The 16,693-nt window shown below is 46.0% G+C and overlaps 7 protein-coding genes across 7 annotated transcripts; 3 read left to right on the top strand and 4 right to left on the bottom strand.

Moving 5' to 3' along the window:
* Window positions 1-149: 149 nt before the first annotated feature.
* N7529_006632 (uncharacterized protein) lies at window positions 150-617 on the top strand (the record flags this gene model as incomplete). Its single annotated transcript, XM_057242159.1, has 1 exon — window positions 150-617. The coding sequence occupies one exon, from the start codon at window positions 150-152 to the stop codon at window positions 615-617; it is 468 nt and encodes a 155-aa protein (XP_057097518.1).
* Window positions 618-1,108: 491 nt separating this feature from the next.
* N7529_006631 (Fig1 domain-containing protein) lies at window positions 1,109-1,966 on the bottom strand (the record flags this gene model as incomplete). Its single annotated transcript, XM_057242158.1, has 2 exons — window positions 1,588-1,966; window positions 1,109-1,526 (listed from the first exon to the last, which is right to left on the bottom strand). The coding sequence occupies exons 1-2, from the start codon at window positions 1,932-1,934 to the stop codon at window positions 1,109-1,111; spliced, it is 765 nt and encodes a 254-aa protein (XP_057097517.1). The 5' UTR covers window positions 1,935-1,966.
* A 723-nt stretch (window positions 1,967-2,689) lies between these two features.
* On the bottom strand, window positions 2,690-5,202 carry N7529_006630 (Mg2+ transporter protein CorA-like/Zinc transport protein ZntB; the record flags this gene model as incomplete). Its single annotated transcript, XM_057242157.1, has 2 exons — window positions 2,690-4,392; window positions 4,443-5,202. 2 exons carry the CDS (start codon window positions 5,200-5,202, stop codon window positions 2,690-2,692), a joined length of 2,463 nt encoding a protein of 820 aa, XP_057097516.1.
* Window positions 5,203-7,488: 2,286 nt separating this feature from the next.
* On the bottom strand, window positions 7,489-8,485 carry met16 (phosphoadenylyl-sulfate reductase (thioredoxin); the record flags this gene model as incomplete). The annotated part of the gene is made up of 2 exons (XM_057242156.1): window positions 7,489-8,240; window positions 8,305-8,485. The coding sequence occupies 2 exons, from the start codon at window positions 8,483-8,485 to the stop codon at window positions 7,489-7,491; spliced, it is 933 nt and encodes a 310-aa protein (XP_057097515.1).
* Window positions 8,486-10,732: 2,247 nt separating this feature from the next.
* Window positions 10,733-10,947, top strand: N7529_006628 (uncharacterized protein; the record flags this gene model as incomplete). The annotated part of the gene is made up of 2 exons (XM_057242155.1): window positions 10,733-10,741; window positions 10,768-10,947. The coding sequence occupies 2 exons, from the start codon at window positions 10,733-10,735 to the stop codon at window positions 10,945-10,947; spliced, it is 189 nt and encodes a 62-aa protein (XP_057097514.1).
* Window positions 10,948-10,970: 23 nt separating this feature from the next.
* Window positions 10,971-12,432, bottom strand: N7529_006627 (uncharacterized protein; the record flags this gene model as incomplete). Its single annotated transcript, XM_057242154.1, has 3 exons — window positions 10,971-11,707; window positions 11,798-11,987; window positions 12,334-12,432. The coding sequence occupies 3 exons, from the start codon at window positions 12,430-12,432 to the stop codon at window positions 10,971-10,973; spliced, it is 1,026 nt and encodes a 341-aa protein (XP_057097513.1).
* A 2,494-nt stretch (window positions 12,433-14,926) lies between these two features.
* Window positions 14,927-16,420, top strand: N7529_006626 (phosphoserine phosphatase SerB; the record flags this gene model as incomplete). Its single annotated transcript, XM_057242153.1, has 3 exons — window positions 14,927-15,748; window positions 15,798-16,055; window positions 16,103-16,420. 3 exons carry the CDS (start codon window positions 14,927-14,929, stop codon window positions 16,418-16,420), a joined length of 1,398 nt encoding a protein of 465 aa, XP_057097512.1.
* Window positions 16,421-16,693: the final 273 nt, after the last annotated feature.

The raw sequence follows: 16,693 nt of genomic DNA, 5'->3' as shown, positions 1-16,693 counted from the left end.
ACTTTGATTCTAAGTTGGCAAAGCATCAAATCTCCTTGAATATACCAAAGTCAAGGGAGTCAGAAAAAGATTTAAAAAAAAACGAAGTGCCCAGGTGGTCGGCAAGCAATACAATCCATCGATATTAGAGCTCCTCCAATACCTCAAAAATGGAGAGCGTCACTGCCACGAAATTAAAGTGCTTCAACAACCTGCAGAGCCCTGAAAAGGATAATTTCGGTAAACGCAACCACTGCCACTTCGGCGCAAAGGCTCTCCGCGCAGTCCCAGGAGAAGCCATTTTGTTCGCAAACCAATGCAACAGGCACTACGAGAGCGAGGGCCAATATGAGTTCTCCCGTCTCTCACCAGCTCAGCAAGCCGAGATGATTGTCTCATTGCCCCTAGAAGCATTTGTCAACTACTTCAACGAGCCAGGCTCTATTCGTCAGATGGGCAGCAATATAAAGCCCTTCGCACCGTTTACGTGGAGCACTACCGACGAGCCCCTTGCGCGGACTGTTTCTGCTAGGTGCCAAGCACTTGGTATCAGACTTGAGAAGTGTAATGTTGGCGTCTCTACCACTGAGGAGATCAAATTACCAAGAAGTGCTGGATTTCGTGGAGTAGAGGCTTAAAATAGGCCATGGCTATGTTTAAGTGTCCAGATGATGGTGTTCAGAATTTTGGGATTCGCTATGAACACTGCAACTTTTCTCCACCGTCGGACAAGTCGCTGTTTCCATGTAATCGGTGTTTGCAGGTGGGGTATTGCGAGAAGCAATGTGCGGCTGCAGACTGTAAGTTTCACAGTCAGGAGTGTGAGCCTGATATTAATTGATTTGTTTCTTCCTGGTTCGATTATGACAGCTCGACAATAGACTAGCCGTCTCTTGTTTTGCCTACTGGTTTTTATCGGAATACACCCCGTTCTTCGGTTCGAGACTTGGAAGATTGAGAGTTTTGCAATCATTGAAGCTTCGAGCTGACAGGGAAAACCTTTCACTTAGACCCAATTCATGTGTTGGTGGGCTCTTGCGACGAACTGGCGGTCTTTACCACAAGCGATGTTTATAAGAATCAGAGAGAAAATCACAATAAGGAACCAAGTGATGATATTCCAAAATAGTTACGAACTCCCTTCCGATGAACTATCTCCACAATGACTGCTTTCGTCTTCGGTCAGACGTTGAAGGATCTTAATGCTGAGGATCATGAGCCAGACCGCAAGGCTCACAACGATAATTGCGCCTACCGAAATCCACCCCAGTGCCATCGCGGTGGTCCCAACATGACCTGAGACGGCGCCATAATTGAGGACTTCGGCCATCGTCGCAGTAGAACTACTATTAATATGCTGCCAAAACACTGAGACAAATGCAAACCAAACCGCGCTTGATGACACAATCAAAGAAAAGCGCGAGATGAAACCCCCAGGGAACGGTCTGACCTCCTTTTCCTCGCCATCTGCGTCTATTTCTTCATGCCATCCTGGAAAGGTTGAAAATGCTATGAATGAAATGAAGCATAATAGAAGCACAACAAATCTGGGGACCCGATATATAAGTATGTCAACTGATACAACAAGTGGGAGTGTGTCGGACTTACAGCAACCCATCAAATACTATCCTTTGCCTAAACTCCTCCGCAACCATGATCAAGTTAAGCGGGTCTGGTGTAGTCTCTACACTGTTATTTCCATTAACGATGATTCTGCGCTGCGCTCCAATTATATTTGCAAGCACTTTGGCACTGCTAGAGCAGATGCGATCTTCGTTGCTTTGCCCCACGCAAAGCCCCCGGTAACCTGCGCGCACTTCAAAGGTTGTTCCATTTCCCGACTGAGACACATTGTAGATAGCGTGTGATATAAGTGTATTAACTTGACCTGGTCCCTTAGTTATCAGAGGGTTTGGTACATTATATCGCAGGGATATTAGGTAGACATCGCTCATGCCATTTGAAGTGCAACCCGCGAGCAAGACAGCTAGATGAATATTAGTGAGGAAATCTACACACAGGACATCGATTGGCAGCTCATACACAACATGACTATTGGAATTAAGAGAATCATCATCAGAAAATGTTGGTAATTTATTTTTGCCACGAAAGTTGGGACTCTCCCTGTGTTGGCGAGCCTGGAGTCAGCACCAATCGGAATCACAACTATAATAAGAAAAAAAATAAACACACGAGAAAACCCGGCCATTTCTACAACTCTGTATAACAGGACAAACAGTCGCCGCGAAGGTGTTGGGCTAATTTGGGGTATTGGGCTATTGCTGGACAAAAGAAGAAAAATCGATAGAAGAATGCCCCTCAAATGGGACAAAAATCTCATTAAATGTATGGCACAGCCCCGAGGGTGCAAATATGCACAGTCAGCACATAGACTAGCCCTGAAGGTATATGATTTCCCACTATAGCGATATTCTTGAATGTGCCTTCATTGTCATATTCTCATGCTTTCTTACAACCCTTTGTGATTTTCCTAAACAATTTTAATAATGATGCAGTCTTCTTACAATCGTCTGCAAAAAAGTGGCCAATGTTCTAGACTCAAACAATTGATTATTAGGTCTAAAGTACCAAGAGTGGAGCCTATCTCGAAGCCCATTATCAACACTTTATGTAGAAGTATATGGTGACTTGTTCTTATAAATCTGAGCAATGTCAGAGCAGGAAGTCACTGACGTCCTTGACATGGGTATCAAGATCGGGACATCCGCGCTGAGACCGCAAGAGGGAAATCTACCTTAAACCACCAGCAAATGAGCAAGCACATGATAGAGATCGCAGACATCAGAATCCCCGCCGTAAGCCCTGATTTGATATCATTGGCTAGCGGGCGCATCCATATTAGTATTAATGGAATCATCATCAACACGACAATGAGACTTGAGGTGAGTACCATCCTCAAATTAGAAGAAGGTTGATAGAAACGCATTTTATCATGAATCCAATTTGGCAACGCATGCCGGAAGTCTGGATCAGACCAGTACCAAAATGGAATTCCCACGCCCACGATGACGATCATAATAATAGCAATGCTTACAGCGTACCGGGTGCTAGGATCCAGACGTTGTGCCCAAAGTATAGCAATCAGTAACCCAGAAATTGATCCGTTCAGCAAGATGAAGAGAATAACAAAGCCAAAGACTTCCCAAACCTCCTTGCAGAGGCTCCAGACTGCTACCGCGGTACTTCTTATTGACTCTATAGCTGCTTTGATACCAACACCAAGCCAGCTTCCAATCCATTGAACTGTGAGGAGGGTTGGAATTGACTGGGTCGGGACGGGAAGACTATGACTTTTTGCATATCTTCGTACATCATGTCTTATTACCGTTTTGAGATAACCAAGCCACTGGCTGCGCATGGTCGCTCGCATGAGATAGGCAAATGTTGTGACCACAATGGCAACTATGAAAAAGCTGCGGAGAGGCACTGGATCGGCAAGTGGCTTGACTTGCATGCCGAAGACCGAGGTTGCAAATGATAAGGGAACAAACACAAATGCCAGCTCGGTCAACCTGCTCACAGCTTGAGCCTCACTGATGGAGCGTCGGCTATCTAATAGGCCCATATTAGAAGTCAGTAAAATCGACGTCCGCTGAAGCCGGTCGGACATCTGCGTAATATTTTCCGAAAACTTCTGAAGATCGCACATCAATTCTGAGCGGAAGACTGCATTCTCTTCACCTGTGTTGAGAGGAAGATCAAGCGAAATGCAAAACACAATGAAAGGCTCCACAGAAGCCTGCAACTCGGAAATTTCGCGCTGTGCACAGCCAATTGCTTGGATCCACACCGATAATTGGTCCTCCATTTTACTGTCATCAAGAAGCCCAATTTCGACTTCCTCAAGACTGTGGCTCAATTGTTTCAGCAGTGTCAATGTGTCTTGTCTGATGATGTGAAAGAGTGACCTGCTCAAATTAAATGGTCTACCATCTCGCTCGAGTTTATCACAAACCCCATCAAGAGTTGATTTGGTCGAGTTTATCTCTCTATCAAAAGACATCGTTAATTCTTGTGATTGAAAAGCTTGGTCTAAATCGATGTCGATTGTGTGACGAGGAGCAATTTGCGTGATGATGACTTTGTGCAATGATACTTCTTCGGGCATACTCGAAACAGTGATCCAATCCGAGTCGCGTCTCATCCTTCTCTTCATCCGTTTCTTGATTGCCCTGCCCCATTTCATGAGCAAGGGCTCATTTGCTCTAGTCGGGTACCGTAGGTCATAGACCCTGCGGGCGATGCCCCTTTCAGCCGAATCGGTATTCACCTCGGAGAATTCCGAATAATCATCTGCTTTGAATCTGTGCTCTTGATAATCTTGAGCGATAGGTCCTGGATGCTTCTCTTCTACCATTGGCAAAGGATCGACGAGGACAATGACTGCGTGGCCTATCAGTCCTGGTCGTTGACGGTTCGCTTAACAACGTCCAAGAACTTACCAAATTCACAAGCTCGGCCTGGAAGCGTTCCTTTCCAGACAGTAATCCTCTCTTCTAATCCACAATCCCTCCTCACATTCCCTGCTCTTTGGGAACTATCCCATAGATGCCATTCCGACCGGAAAATGTTTGTATAAGCTCGTGTAGTGACTACTCCGTTAGGCGTGATATGCTTGATGTGACCCTTCGGAGTTTCGTCTTTGTCGATATTCTCTTCTCGATTTTCTGTACCTGGCAAGCTATTTGTAGCAAGATCCTGCATCGTATAATTCCAAGAATACATAGGCAGCCGTGAGACAGGTCGAATCCACTTCGTTGAGATATACGACTTCTTTAGTGATGCTGTCGGCCACATTTTGGCTGGTAACATGTCGTATTCCCCACCAGCATATCCAGAATTTATCAAATGCTCTTCGAAGAATTCTGGGTTGATACAGAAGGTTTGCCCTAAAGCAAGTATGGTCCTTTTGGATAGATCTTCCACGACAAGAAGTCGCTGCTGTACATTTTGTGGCGGTTTGCTCAAATATGCAATTTGTTTGGCATTATAAATCTCCGTTGCGCTCGATATGAGGCCGTTGAAATAATCGTAATAAACAAGGTGAGTCTTATTGTGACGAGACCTTTTGCAAACATTCCCAAGTCTGATATGTTCCAAGACTTTTGCATTTTCAAGTGTCTGGCCATATGGTTGTCGAGCTCTGTGCCTCGGTTCTGGCGTCTGTCTTCGTGCAGAACTCCCCACACGATGACTGGGCATTTCTTCAGTTGAGACTTCTGAATGCGAATTGTAATCTGACAGAGAAACGTAATCAGACAGAGAAGTGGAAGGTGATTTCACTGGATCTATATTTCTCAAAATATCCTCTAGTGAATCTGACAATGCATTCTGGTCCATAATTGGTGTTTCAGTTACGGAAGATGAGGCATGGGAGTCTGGTAGAGGGATTTCTTGTGGAATCTCATCGTATGACCAGTAATCTTGATGCGCACTATCGTTCGATGGACTTGGCCCATTTCTTTCTTTGTCAAAATTTTGGGGTCGCTCTTTGCGAATAGAGTTTGTGTCAATAGAAGTTGCGTCAACGCTGTCACTGGCCGGATCTAAGAGCTGAGAGTGATCTAATTGTTCCAACCAGTGAGTGAGACGCTCAGAGGGTTGATTTCCAGACATTATACCAAAAGGCCTCAATTTGACGGTTGGGTTCAGCACTTTGTTACAGTTCAAAACAATTCACACAAAAACTTGAGTTGAGCCTCAGCTGAACTGGCTTGAGGGGTCATCGCTCAATATGGACTAGGGCCGTATGCACCGTACTTTGTATATGGTGGGACGCCACCTGGACCACAGAGGCTTTATATTATCATCAAAACTCTTCAAAGTAACCATCAAACTACTCTGTGAATTTTTGATCTAGTGAGGAAAAAGTCATTACCTGTGTCAGTTTTCGTCTCTTTATTGAGCATCTAATGGCAAGTGGGGATTGTTACTGTAGATCCGCTGCATAGATGAGACTAACAGACGAGTTAAAAAGCAAATGGTTAATAGACAAAGTCTTAACAACCACAAATTAACGTTCGCTAAGAGTTTTTGTGTTATTTTTCAAAAGGCTCAGCATCTGCCTAGGTATACTCTGACTTTGATTCTAATGTATGCAGAGTTTATAAATTGGAAGTGATAGAGGTGTTGTCTCAGAAGTAATACTTAAATTACACCAGTTCAATCCGTTCTGATCGATTGATGGTCCGAAAAAACCTCCTCTCGAGTCCGGTTGCGATTTAAAATCGTTTCTCGTGGGTCTTGAAGCAACCTCGGTTTAACGCTAATAATGTTCCGCTTTGACACCGAGTTTGGTTTTTATAACCGCTGAAACTAGACGTAGAATAGAGGTCCGATTTCGGCACTCAATCTCGGTGTTTGATGGTTATTGAATCTCCACAGCGGTAAACGGGATCTTCGAAAACGAAGAGATTAATTTTACGAGACCTGACGTTACATGGCCTAGTCTATGGCCATACTTAAATGCAGGGGTCTTGCTCGGGCAAATATCATTGTATTCTCGAGAGCCAAGTTAATGGCATTATGACAATGTATAGTGTTCTGATCCAGGAAAGACTCAAGGTCATTCATTGGCTTGAGATAGAAGCTCGCGGGGAGAGTGAGGAGATGATTTGTTGTCTGTCTCCGGTTTATGCAACTAGGAGATAAGGGAAATTACCCAAAATTAGCACATAGGAAAATCTAGGAACAGGTAATTGCTTAGCAGAAGTAAATGCATGCGTGTTACAAAACCCTGCGTTATAGTCAATGGGATACACTTGCTGGGCTGCAATTTTATTGAATAGCGTCCATACCACTCATGCTGATGGTCAACTCAATCCACTCAAGCTATTTGTGATACGTATTTAGCTCATGAATTATTACTTTGGATAAGTTTGCCAACGCTCTGCAGAATTGGCCCCCGAATTTGATTGAAGTTTAAGCGAAACAGTTACCGAGTGTACCAGAAGAGGTCTAGTCGATACCATGGTGCCTGATGATCAAACAAAATAAAATTCAAACATTTGATGGAAGACGACTGGTGCCTGATTTCCACCTCGCTCTCATGGTCGAAGGATTTTGATCTCTAGGGCTTGTTTAATCCACGTGATCCGACTCATGACGAACAGAATCGGCACCACAGAAAATCAACGACGATTCTACCAAATTACATGTATGAAAAGTGGAAAATTCAAATTGTAAAAGATGTAATAGATTGATGCTTATCATCTGATCATGTGTAATTTGTCATTATCGTGTCTCAAAACCCCAATATGGGTAAGAGAAGACCCAGCTCCCTATGTACAGAAACCCTTAGAGGGCGGGGAGGGGTAAAAGCGACGAGTATTTTCTACACCGTCTTTTGAAGGGGTTTGAACCGCCGTGTAAAAGTAAAAAGAAAATGCAAAGATAAGTCGCTCAATGGCATATCAGGAACGAAAGGTATCACGCAGGAAACGCCGAGGGGTATGCTAGGATAAAGGAGGCAAGACAGAATGAGGTCACTTAAGCGACAGGGGCGCACTGGGTGTTCAGAGCCTGCGAGAGGGCCTGAGCCTCCTCCTGCTGCTTACGCTCTAGTTCCATCAAGTACAAGGAGTACTTGGAGCGATTGTTGTGGATACCGCACTCGGTCTTCTGCTGACCCTTCCAGCGACCAGATCGCTCATCCTCGCCCTCAGCGACAGGCTGGGTTGAGTGCCAGTCACCAACGCTCTTGTATCCACGGTCGAGAAGTTCGTTGTAAGGGACATCATTGTTCTTGACGTATTCCTTGACCTGGTTGAAGGACCAGTTGGCCATGGGGTTGATCTTGATGAGGCCAGCCTCGTCGACTTCGATGATGTCGAGGTCGCCACGCTTGCCACCCTGGCTGCGGCGACGACCGGTAAGGACGGCGTGTACGTTCATCTCACGGTAGGCACGCTGGGCGGGCTCAACCTTGGCAACCCAGTCATAAAGCTGGTCGTCAATCTCCCAAAGCTTTGTGCCATACTTCTGTTCAAACTCGGCAGTCGTGTCAACGCCGGCAGGTTTGAAGATGTGCACGTTGTTGTTAGGGTACTTGCGGCGGACACGGTCAACCAGGGACTTGGTCTCATCGAAGTGGTAGAGAGTATCAAGGAAGATGAGGTCGACCATCTGAGGGCGAGGCACCTCAAGCTTGGATAGCATATCAAGTGTGGCAAGTCCAGTGAGACCAAAGGCAGTGGTCTGGTAGAGATGAGGCAGTGAAGTAACACACCATCTCAAGATTTCTGTAATAATGAGTCAGCTACAAGGCTCTACTGGAAGAGGGGCCATTGTGATATCAATACGAACCTTGAGGCTCGAGGAACTGCAGCTGGCGGTTCAAGAATTGAAGGTGAGGTTTGGTGAAGACGATTTCGGGGACATATTCCTCGCTAGCACCAGAACCAGCACTAACATAGCCAGACTCAGTCATGGCATCACGGTGGTCGATGACCTCCATCTCGGAGGGGTAAGAGTCCTTCGCAGGCATTGTGTTGAGTATATGCAAACAAGCAAAAGAGGGCAAAGAGGCAAGTTGATAAGACGCGGAGAAGACGAGTGAATTGAATGTTCTAGTGGATGATTCAAGATAAAATAAGGTGAAAGTGCAGAGTAGAAAGGATCAAATTGCGAGAATTATAGCCTTGAAATCATGGGGAGAATATAACAAGACAGGGCTCTTGCGTGCTCATACTTCACGCCCCACATAGATTCCTACTGATCAATCATAGCGCGTCTCGTAGCGCTAGTCCATTTACGGCATTGTCACTCTCTATATTAAACTGGCGGGGAGGTACAAGGTCCCAATCACGTCAGTTCTAACCACCGCCTTTGTGACGATTTTTCGGCAGAATTATGGCGCAATCCGCGCTAAATCACGTGAGTAAGCAAGATCCCGAAATTCGGTCGGTCGGACTTAAGAAGATTTTCGGTAGAACATTCCAAGGGCTTAGCGATTGCGCTCATTTCAACGTTTCCCCGGACATATATTGGTAATCGTTTGCTGACAAACAGTCATTTGGGTTTCCGGGTTTTCCCTGATAATGTTAACTTGTTTCCAAGCTTCGGTGTAAATCGTCATACCCCGATCTGGTGATCTGGTCAACTACTGTACATGATATGAAATAATCTGTTCTCTGATTTAGGACATGGTGGATATGGATGAGTTGCTTTATGCTGAAAATTGTAATACTATCTGTGGAGATCTCATCACTTATGATCTCAATCTATGTATAAGCTACGACCGGGTTTAGCGGCACATTACAAATGGATATATGATTGGTTGATATGATATTAAGTGGACCGGCCGAGCACAAACATCATCATTGTACTCTGTGCTATCCTGCTGGTATAATAGGCTTCATTCTAGAGTGTAATGCTTCTTCTTACTCCGTAATGCACGCTTCATCATGAATGGTCTAATTTATCATGTGCTTGGAATGCAACAAGGTAAGGTAGTATACAACTTAATTCCATATGTAAGCATAAGTAGTGTGGGACAGCAATCCAATCACAGTTATTGGCGGCTGATGGCGCTAACTTGCTTTGTACTAGGCGCACGTGCCGGCCGAATCATATTCACAAATGGAAGAGATCTGCAGAGCTTAGTTTCACTTTATATTTATCTGGAGTACAGCCATTGCCCATAGAATGATGAAAGAATGATGGAACACAACAACGAACCGTGAAGGACTGTGACAATGGTACTGGAACTTTTGAGTGACTCTTCAGCATGAATGTGATGGCTTTTTGTTATTGTAGAGGCAAATCCTCTATCACAAAAATCGACTCGAATCCTTCTAAAATTTCTTCTTCCTCAATAAACTCACTTTCTACGGTATTGTTTCTCGAGATAAGCTCCTAGAAGAAAGGAAGCCCAAAGTTCTCACTATTTTATATAGGAAAAGAGCTAAAATATATACTCATGTATAGAGGTCTACTGAGTTGGTAATATCACCCTACAACGTAGTACCACTGTGGTGACTCAGTGCATTCATATTGACCGAAGGATCTACCTGGGTGCGTAGCTCTAGGGTTAGCTTCCAAGTCTATGTAAGTAGATGAACATCTGGACCCCATTGCACTAGTGTTACTCCGAATAAATCTTTTGCTGCGTAGTGGCACACCATCTTCGTAGATTTAGCCGGTGGTTATTGCGGAGCAGAGTACATGGACTCACTGAACTATCATCAAACCGCTTGGATCAATCAATTTGGACATAATGTCGACAACATGCCGCTGTAGTGTTGACCGACGATGATCGAGTCAATCCACCAAGCATCTTTGGTACTGAGCAGGCGTAGATCTAAAAAAGAGATATCCGCCCAGATTTTCTTGATTCATTCATTCACTATTCCCGGCGCGTAAATACTTGCACCCTATGTCTTCGAGTGGGGACGTAAAGCCTACAACCCCACCACAAAAAGAGTGAAGTAGAATCTTCAAGCTTATAATTTGTTTAGACCCAAAAGCCTAAATATCCGAAGAATTCATGTGGATCATAACTATATGCTCACCTGAGACTTTTGCTTGAGTGGTATTTCTTTTAAAATAAAAGTGTTAACATGACTAAAAATATTGTCTATAAGGCCGAAAGGCTCGTTAGGGACAAGATTGGACGAAAGCAAGAGAATACTCATCAATATTCATGAGGATAATCAAGCCGATTTCCGAACTCTACAGATTTCTGACAAGCAGCAGATCGCTATTCATCAGTGATCTAACTCGGTGGAGATCCATGGCCATCGTCAATCACTTTAGTCTCCACTAAAGACTTCTGTACCCTCTGCCGGCGCTACTGTTCCTGTTTTTGCTGCTGTTGCTGCCGGTACTGTTCCTGTTGGTGCTGTTCCCGCCGATGCTGCGCCTCAACTACCTTCATCTGTATGTCTATCCGCCGTATCCGTTGCTCCTGCTCATCTACTTGTTGATGAGCTTGCCCTGATGGTTTGAGACCTTGGCTCTGCTGTAACCCCTCAAATACTTGGGTCCCCTAGGTTATTTTGCTGCTGTTGACCAGCGTCTGACACATAGTTCTCGGTGATATTACCGACAGGAGCGGAGGCTTGGGGCTGGATACCCTGGCTCTGTAAATGCTTCTCAAAATCCTGGATCTCCTGGAGTTGCTTAATCTGCTGCTGCTGAACCCACCGTTGGTGAATCCACTGCTGCTCAAGTTGCTCTTGCTGATATAGTTTCTGCTGGGAAGCAGCAACAGCGTGGCTCTGTAAGCCTTGACGCTCTTGAGATTCTCTAAGGTGCTCAAGCTCCTGGAGTTGTAGGATCTGAAGGATTTGAAATTGCTGCTGCTGAAATTCCTGTTGCTGAAATTCCTGTTGCTGGATCTGATATTGTTGGATCTGATATTGTTGGATCTGCTTTTGTTTGATCTGTTGTTGTTGGGTCTGGATTTGTTGGATCTGCTCTTGTTGAATCTGCCGTTGTTTGATCTGCCGTTCTTGGGCCAGCTGCTGTTGCATCTGCCGTCGCTGCATTTGCTGCTGCTGTATCAGCACTTGTTGCATCGGTAATTGTTGCATTGGTTGATTTTGGGGCTGCTGCTTTTGAACAATCTGCTGCAGTTGACTCTGTTGTCGTTGGATCTGCTGTTGTTGGATTTGTTTTCGTTGAGTCTCCCGTTGTTGGGTCTGCTGCTGTTGGGTCTGCTGCTGTTGGAACTGCTGTTGTTGAGTATGCAGTTCGTGGATCTGTTCTTGCTGGTACAGTTATTGCTGGCCAGCAGCGAACAAAATGTCAATTACGGTGGCTCCCCCCACCGGAGGACAAGCATTGGACTGCATACCCTGGCTCTGTAAAGACCCCTCAAACTTCTCGATCCGTTGTTGCTGATTGAGCTGTTCCTTGGCAGCGGTAAGTAATTCGCATTTATTATCGGCGCTATCCACTTCAATAGGGGCATTGGTAAGAGTCATAGGAAGAAAGTTATTGGTGAATGCAGGGTCCTGAGCTTGTGTCACATCGTCAACGACATTCTGTATTATAATTAATATCATCCTCTCTCTCTACCACATGTGTAGATCTATTCATACCGAGGAGTTTATAAGTACAGGTTGGATAGATACCGACTCAGTCCCAGATGGGAGAAAATTTTGATGTAACGGACAGTTGGTCGTGTCGTGGTCGTGTTGATCGCACGTCTTGCAGCGGTCGCAGCAGGACTCCCTCGATCCCGATTCAGTTCCAAGGGTCACAAAAAATTGATGGAATGGACAGTTATTTGTGTTGTGGTCGTGTCGACCACACATCTTGCAAAGCTCACGGCAGGGTCCCTATTTCTTGTTGGTATGCCACTTAGTCATACTGACACAGCACACTCACGATTGGATTTGGGCCCAGGCCGCTCTGGTCTTCGGGAGGTTTCACATAATCTTCGGGTACAGTAGCATCAGCATCATTTGTCCCAACAATATTGACCATACTGAGTATCGACAAGAGTCAGTCACATAATCCAGAGTCGGAGCTTACTTGAGACAGAACTTACTATTTTTGGATGGATTTCAAAATCATCAGAAAAGAATGACTCAATATCGTTGTGAGCAAAGCAGGGACAAGAAACTTTGGAAGAGTCAAGTACAATTTTCTTTTGCTACAACCAAATGAATGTGTATGTGAGTGGTGCTTTCCAAACTTTCCATCGAAACCCCTTCGCTACAAACTCGTACAATTCCAACACCTCCCCTTTCATTGGGCTGTCAATTAATTTGCAATTCAAGGCTCAGCACCATTACAGCGTAGACCAGAAAATCAAACTTCAATAGAAACTGTGTTGGGGCCTTCGGCTTTCTTATTCTTTTTATACAACTTCAGTCTCATCAACAATGTATCTATTGTAGAGACAACTGGGTAAGGACCGACAATTAGTAACAACATTTGTTGAAAAGCTAAATCAAAATATCAAGAAATGAAGATATCGATATGAGAGACTTTGCAATTTTGTTGAGCTAGGCTTGATTTCGGGTAGAATAGAAGTCCTCCTTCGGCACATGATTCCTTAGATAATTAGTCTACAGAACAATGGGATAGGCCCGACCCACATCCCAATTACAAGATTGATATAAGTAAAGCTTATTGATTTACTTTCTGATGTATTTACCAAGCATTGTCTACACGTATATTCTACATTGTGGGCCTAAGATGTGGGGAAATCCGGAGAGATGTCATGTACATATATACCTACCTAGGTATCAATGGGGTTTTTCTATGATACTGCTAACAGTAGATGTCTATCTAGGTAGCGAGGAATAGTTACACAATATTGGTCCGGTACCTCCCGTTCGTACCACACAAAATAGTGCCAACGCGTCTTCATCTACTAATAGCCAGGATATCTAATTTACGAGTGTTAGCGATGCTGAATCGGCTCTCAGTCCCTTCACTGGCCGTAAGGAGGGGGGCTTGTTCAGGCTGGACCAGGCTGTAAAAAATCCTGTTTTCAGACAGCACTCGCCTTGGCTCGGACACGCAAGCTCCCGGTCCACAACCGCGTAGGGCATTTCACCGGCCTATACCACTGAGCTAGTGGGCTGGAGAGGTGTTCTGAATCTTCATGTTAACCTCACTTTTTGTTCTTTTCTTATGGCCTGATTGGTTGGAGCTGACTTGGCTGATCAGGTGAGCATGAAGCTACTCAATCTACGAAGTATCACCGTACCATGTAACCACAGAAATCAGGGGAGTCTCACCTCGTGAATCTCAAGTGTCTTCGTTCTCTTCATCCCGCTCCGGTGCACCAATGGCACCTGATAATCATCCAGCTCGGGGTTTTTCATCCACATCACCCACTTTTGGTACACCACAGATGCCCACAAATTCGACTTCATGTGCCTTCGCGATTTATTTGAAGGCCCTTTGATGTAGATAAGTCTAATCCGAGGCTGTAATAGTTTAAGTAAGACCATCATCCTTAGCCACAGAGGAGCTTCAAATCAACATCAGAAGGTCGGCACCCGAGCCATTAGATCCTCGATAGAAATAACGAGGGGTTTCCGCTTTCGGATAGGCTACCACTTTGGTCTACAAACAACCCGTTTCTCTTAACTACTTCTGCAATCACAGCCATGCTGAGCAAAGCGGCATTGAAAGCTGTACATGCAGCATTGGAATCGAGATATTACCAAGATTCGACCGAAAAGCCAAGGCGGCTTACTTGGCTGTGAAGCTCCCATTTGTATATTTTTGGCTCCATGAAGAAACATGGAGTTTGGACGTTTATTTTCAGCTCGTAGTGCATCATTGGCTATTTATCTGCAATCTTGCGATGTGGGACGCCCGCCGCATGCCTCTAGATGCTACAGCTATCTATCCATAATATAACTCAATGGAGCAAATTTCTCAGCACTTTACTATGGCATCACCCATTATGAGGACACAGTCCACATCGTAGAGCTCAGGGCCACCGAAAACATCTGATCCAGTTCCAGTGCGACCCGTTTCAGAGTACAAACATTTTCGGCAGATATTACAGGTTCGGCGGCGGCGGCAGTCTAATCAAGCTATTCTTATAAAAAGAGACCAAGTAAACATATGGATGAAACAGTGGGGAGATGGCAATTTGAGGTTTTGATTTGGCAGGACTGGATAACTATAGGAAGACAAAAGAAAGACACCGCAGAAGAAAAAGTGGAAGCATACAAGAAACGAGCATTTCAGGCCGAGGCTTTAAAAATGAGCACATACCTACGTACACATGCGCATCATTGACTGGAATTTGGGAAAAAAAACCAGTCTTATAGTTTATGTTGTAGATGTTTTTAGGGCTAACAAACCAAGCCCCGATTGGTCAGAGACAACGTGGGGTGTATTGAATCACGTGTTGTGCCGATCCCGGTGGTTTTTCGAATGTTGATCTTCTTGCTTCAACATAACTTAAACTCACAAATAGCACTCTACCAGATCATTTCCATAGTCCACCATGGTAGATTCCAGCCGTCCCACGCGGCCATCTCTCGGCCAAATGCGCAGCAGCTCATTCCTGCAAGACCACCAACAATACAAGCCAATGGCTCCAATCAACCAGATCAACCCAAACATCAGCGAGGTTCTAGCCAACCAAGTGGACGAAAACCTAGTGCTGAACGCAAACCCAATCAAGCCGGATCCCGAGCGCGTCACTGACAGCGGAATTATCCACAACATCTTCAACCACCACGAGAACCCCCTCCCAAGCGGCACGGCGCAAATCGTCGCGACAATCTACTACAAATCCGCCAATCCGATCCACCCCCACTTCCACCCCGATGCGACGCCCCGTCCTGCAGCCGGTGGTTCCCTCCCAGCACCAACCGTGCCCGAGGGTTCAGCTCCGACAGAAGATATGGACAAGTTCCCCCGCGAGCCACCCGCGCCAGAGCCTGAGCCGCTGGATCACCTTTACGGACCGTACGTCTCGCAGATGTGCCTGACGAACTTCCTTCAGATTTTGGAAACTTTGCCTACGCCCTACCAGCGCATGAACACCTCCCACCGCTGCCTGGATCGCGAGGAGCACCCCCGCGTCGTGGAAGTCACTTTCTCTCCCCCGCCAAACCCGGATTATCTCTCGTTCCCGGATCTGCGGAAGCACGAGAGTATCTGGCGCTTTGAGCGCGAGTGGAACGTTGAGGTTGTCTTGCAGAAGGAGAGCGTGTTCCGCCGGCACAAGCGCCTGGCTGTGTTCGATATGGACAGCACTTTGATTGACAACGAGTGCATTGATGAGATTGCCAAATTCATTGGTGTTGAGAAGCAGGTTTCCGTATGTAATTGTCAAGGCTCACATTTATCCCAGCTACTGACCTTAACAGGAAATCACCGAGCGCGCCATGAACGGCGAACTGGACTTCTCTGCGTCCTTGAAGGAGCGCGTCGGCTTGCTGAGCGGTGTTCCCGCAGACGTCTTTGAGAAGCTGAAGTCCGTGCTGAAAATCGCCAAGGGTGCCCGTGAGCTCTGCCGAGCATTGAAGACTCTGGGCTACACCCTTGCCGTGGTCAGCGGTGGTTTCCAGCCTCTCGCCGAGTGGCTAGCTGAACAGCTGGGCATCGACATTGCCGTTGCCAACCACGTAAGCCTAGACCCTGTATCTTCATCCGATCAATCTAACTCTATTAGCTCGAAATCGACGAGGCCAGCCAAACCCTAACCGGCAAGCTCGTGTCCTCGTACCCCATCATCGACGCTGCGCAGAAGCGCACACTCCTCAAGTCCATTGCAGCCGAGCGCAACATTCCCATCTCGCAAACAATCGCCATTGGCGATGGCGCTAACGACCTACTCATGCTGCACGCTGCCGGCCTCGGCGTTGCCTGGCGCGCCAAGTCCAAGGTCCAGCTGGAGGCGCCGACCCGCATCAACGGCGAGAGTCTGGTCGATGTCCTTTACCTGCTTGGATTGGACAACGACGACATCGCGGAGTTGACCTCCCAATGAGCTGAGTAGACATGGACGAAGTGCCATTCTGTAGAGAATATAGGCTTGGTGAATGCCCTAGTCCACGACACCAAGCTGGCTTGGTTAGAGAGTTGCTTGAGATTCGGGAGTTGTCTTCCCTCACACAGCGATGGAGATAGGTAGGAGTTGCATTACGTAGGACGCAGCATGGAACTTGGAATTCTGTATAGTGGTGATATTGGCCCGCTGAAGGCGAGTCAACGGATGGGTTTCTTTTCCCGTGATATACGAAAGCAGATTTAGTCGAGCGAT

Source organism: Penicillium soppii (genome assembly GCF_028829465.1).
Source record: "Penicillium soppii strain IBT 18220 chromosome Unknown utg000005l, whole genome shotgun sequence".
NCBI classification, from domain to species: Eukaryota; Fungi; Ascomycota; class Eurotiomycetes; order Eurotiales; family Aspergillaceae; genus Penicillium; species Penicillium soppii.
This window is presented reverse-complemented; position numbering and strand designations above follow the sequence as displayed.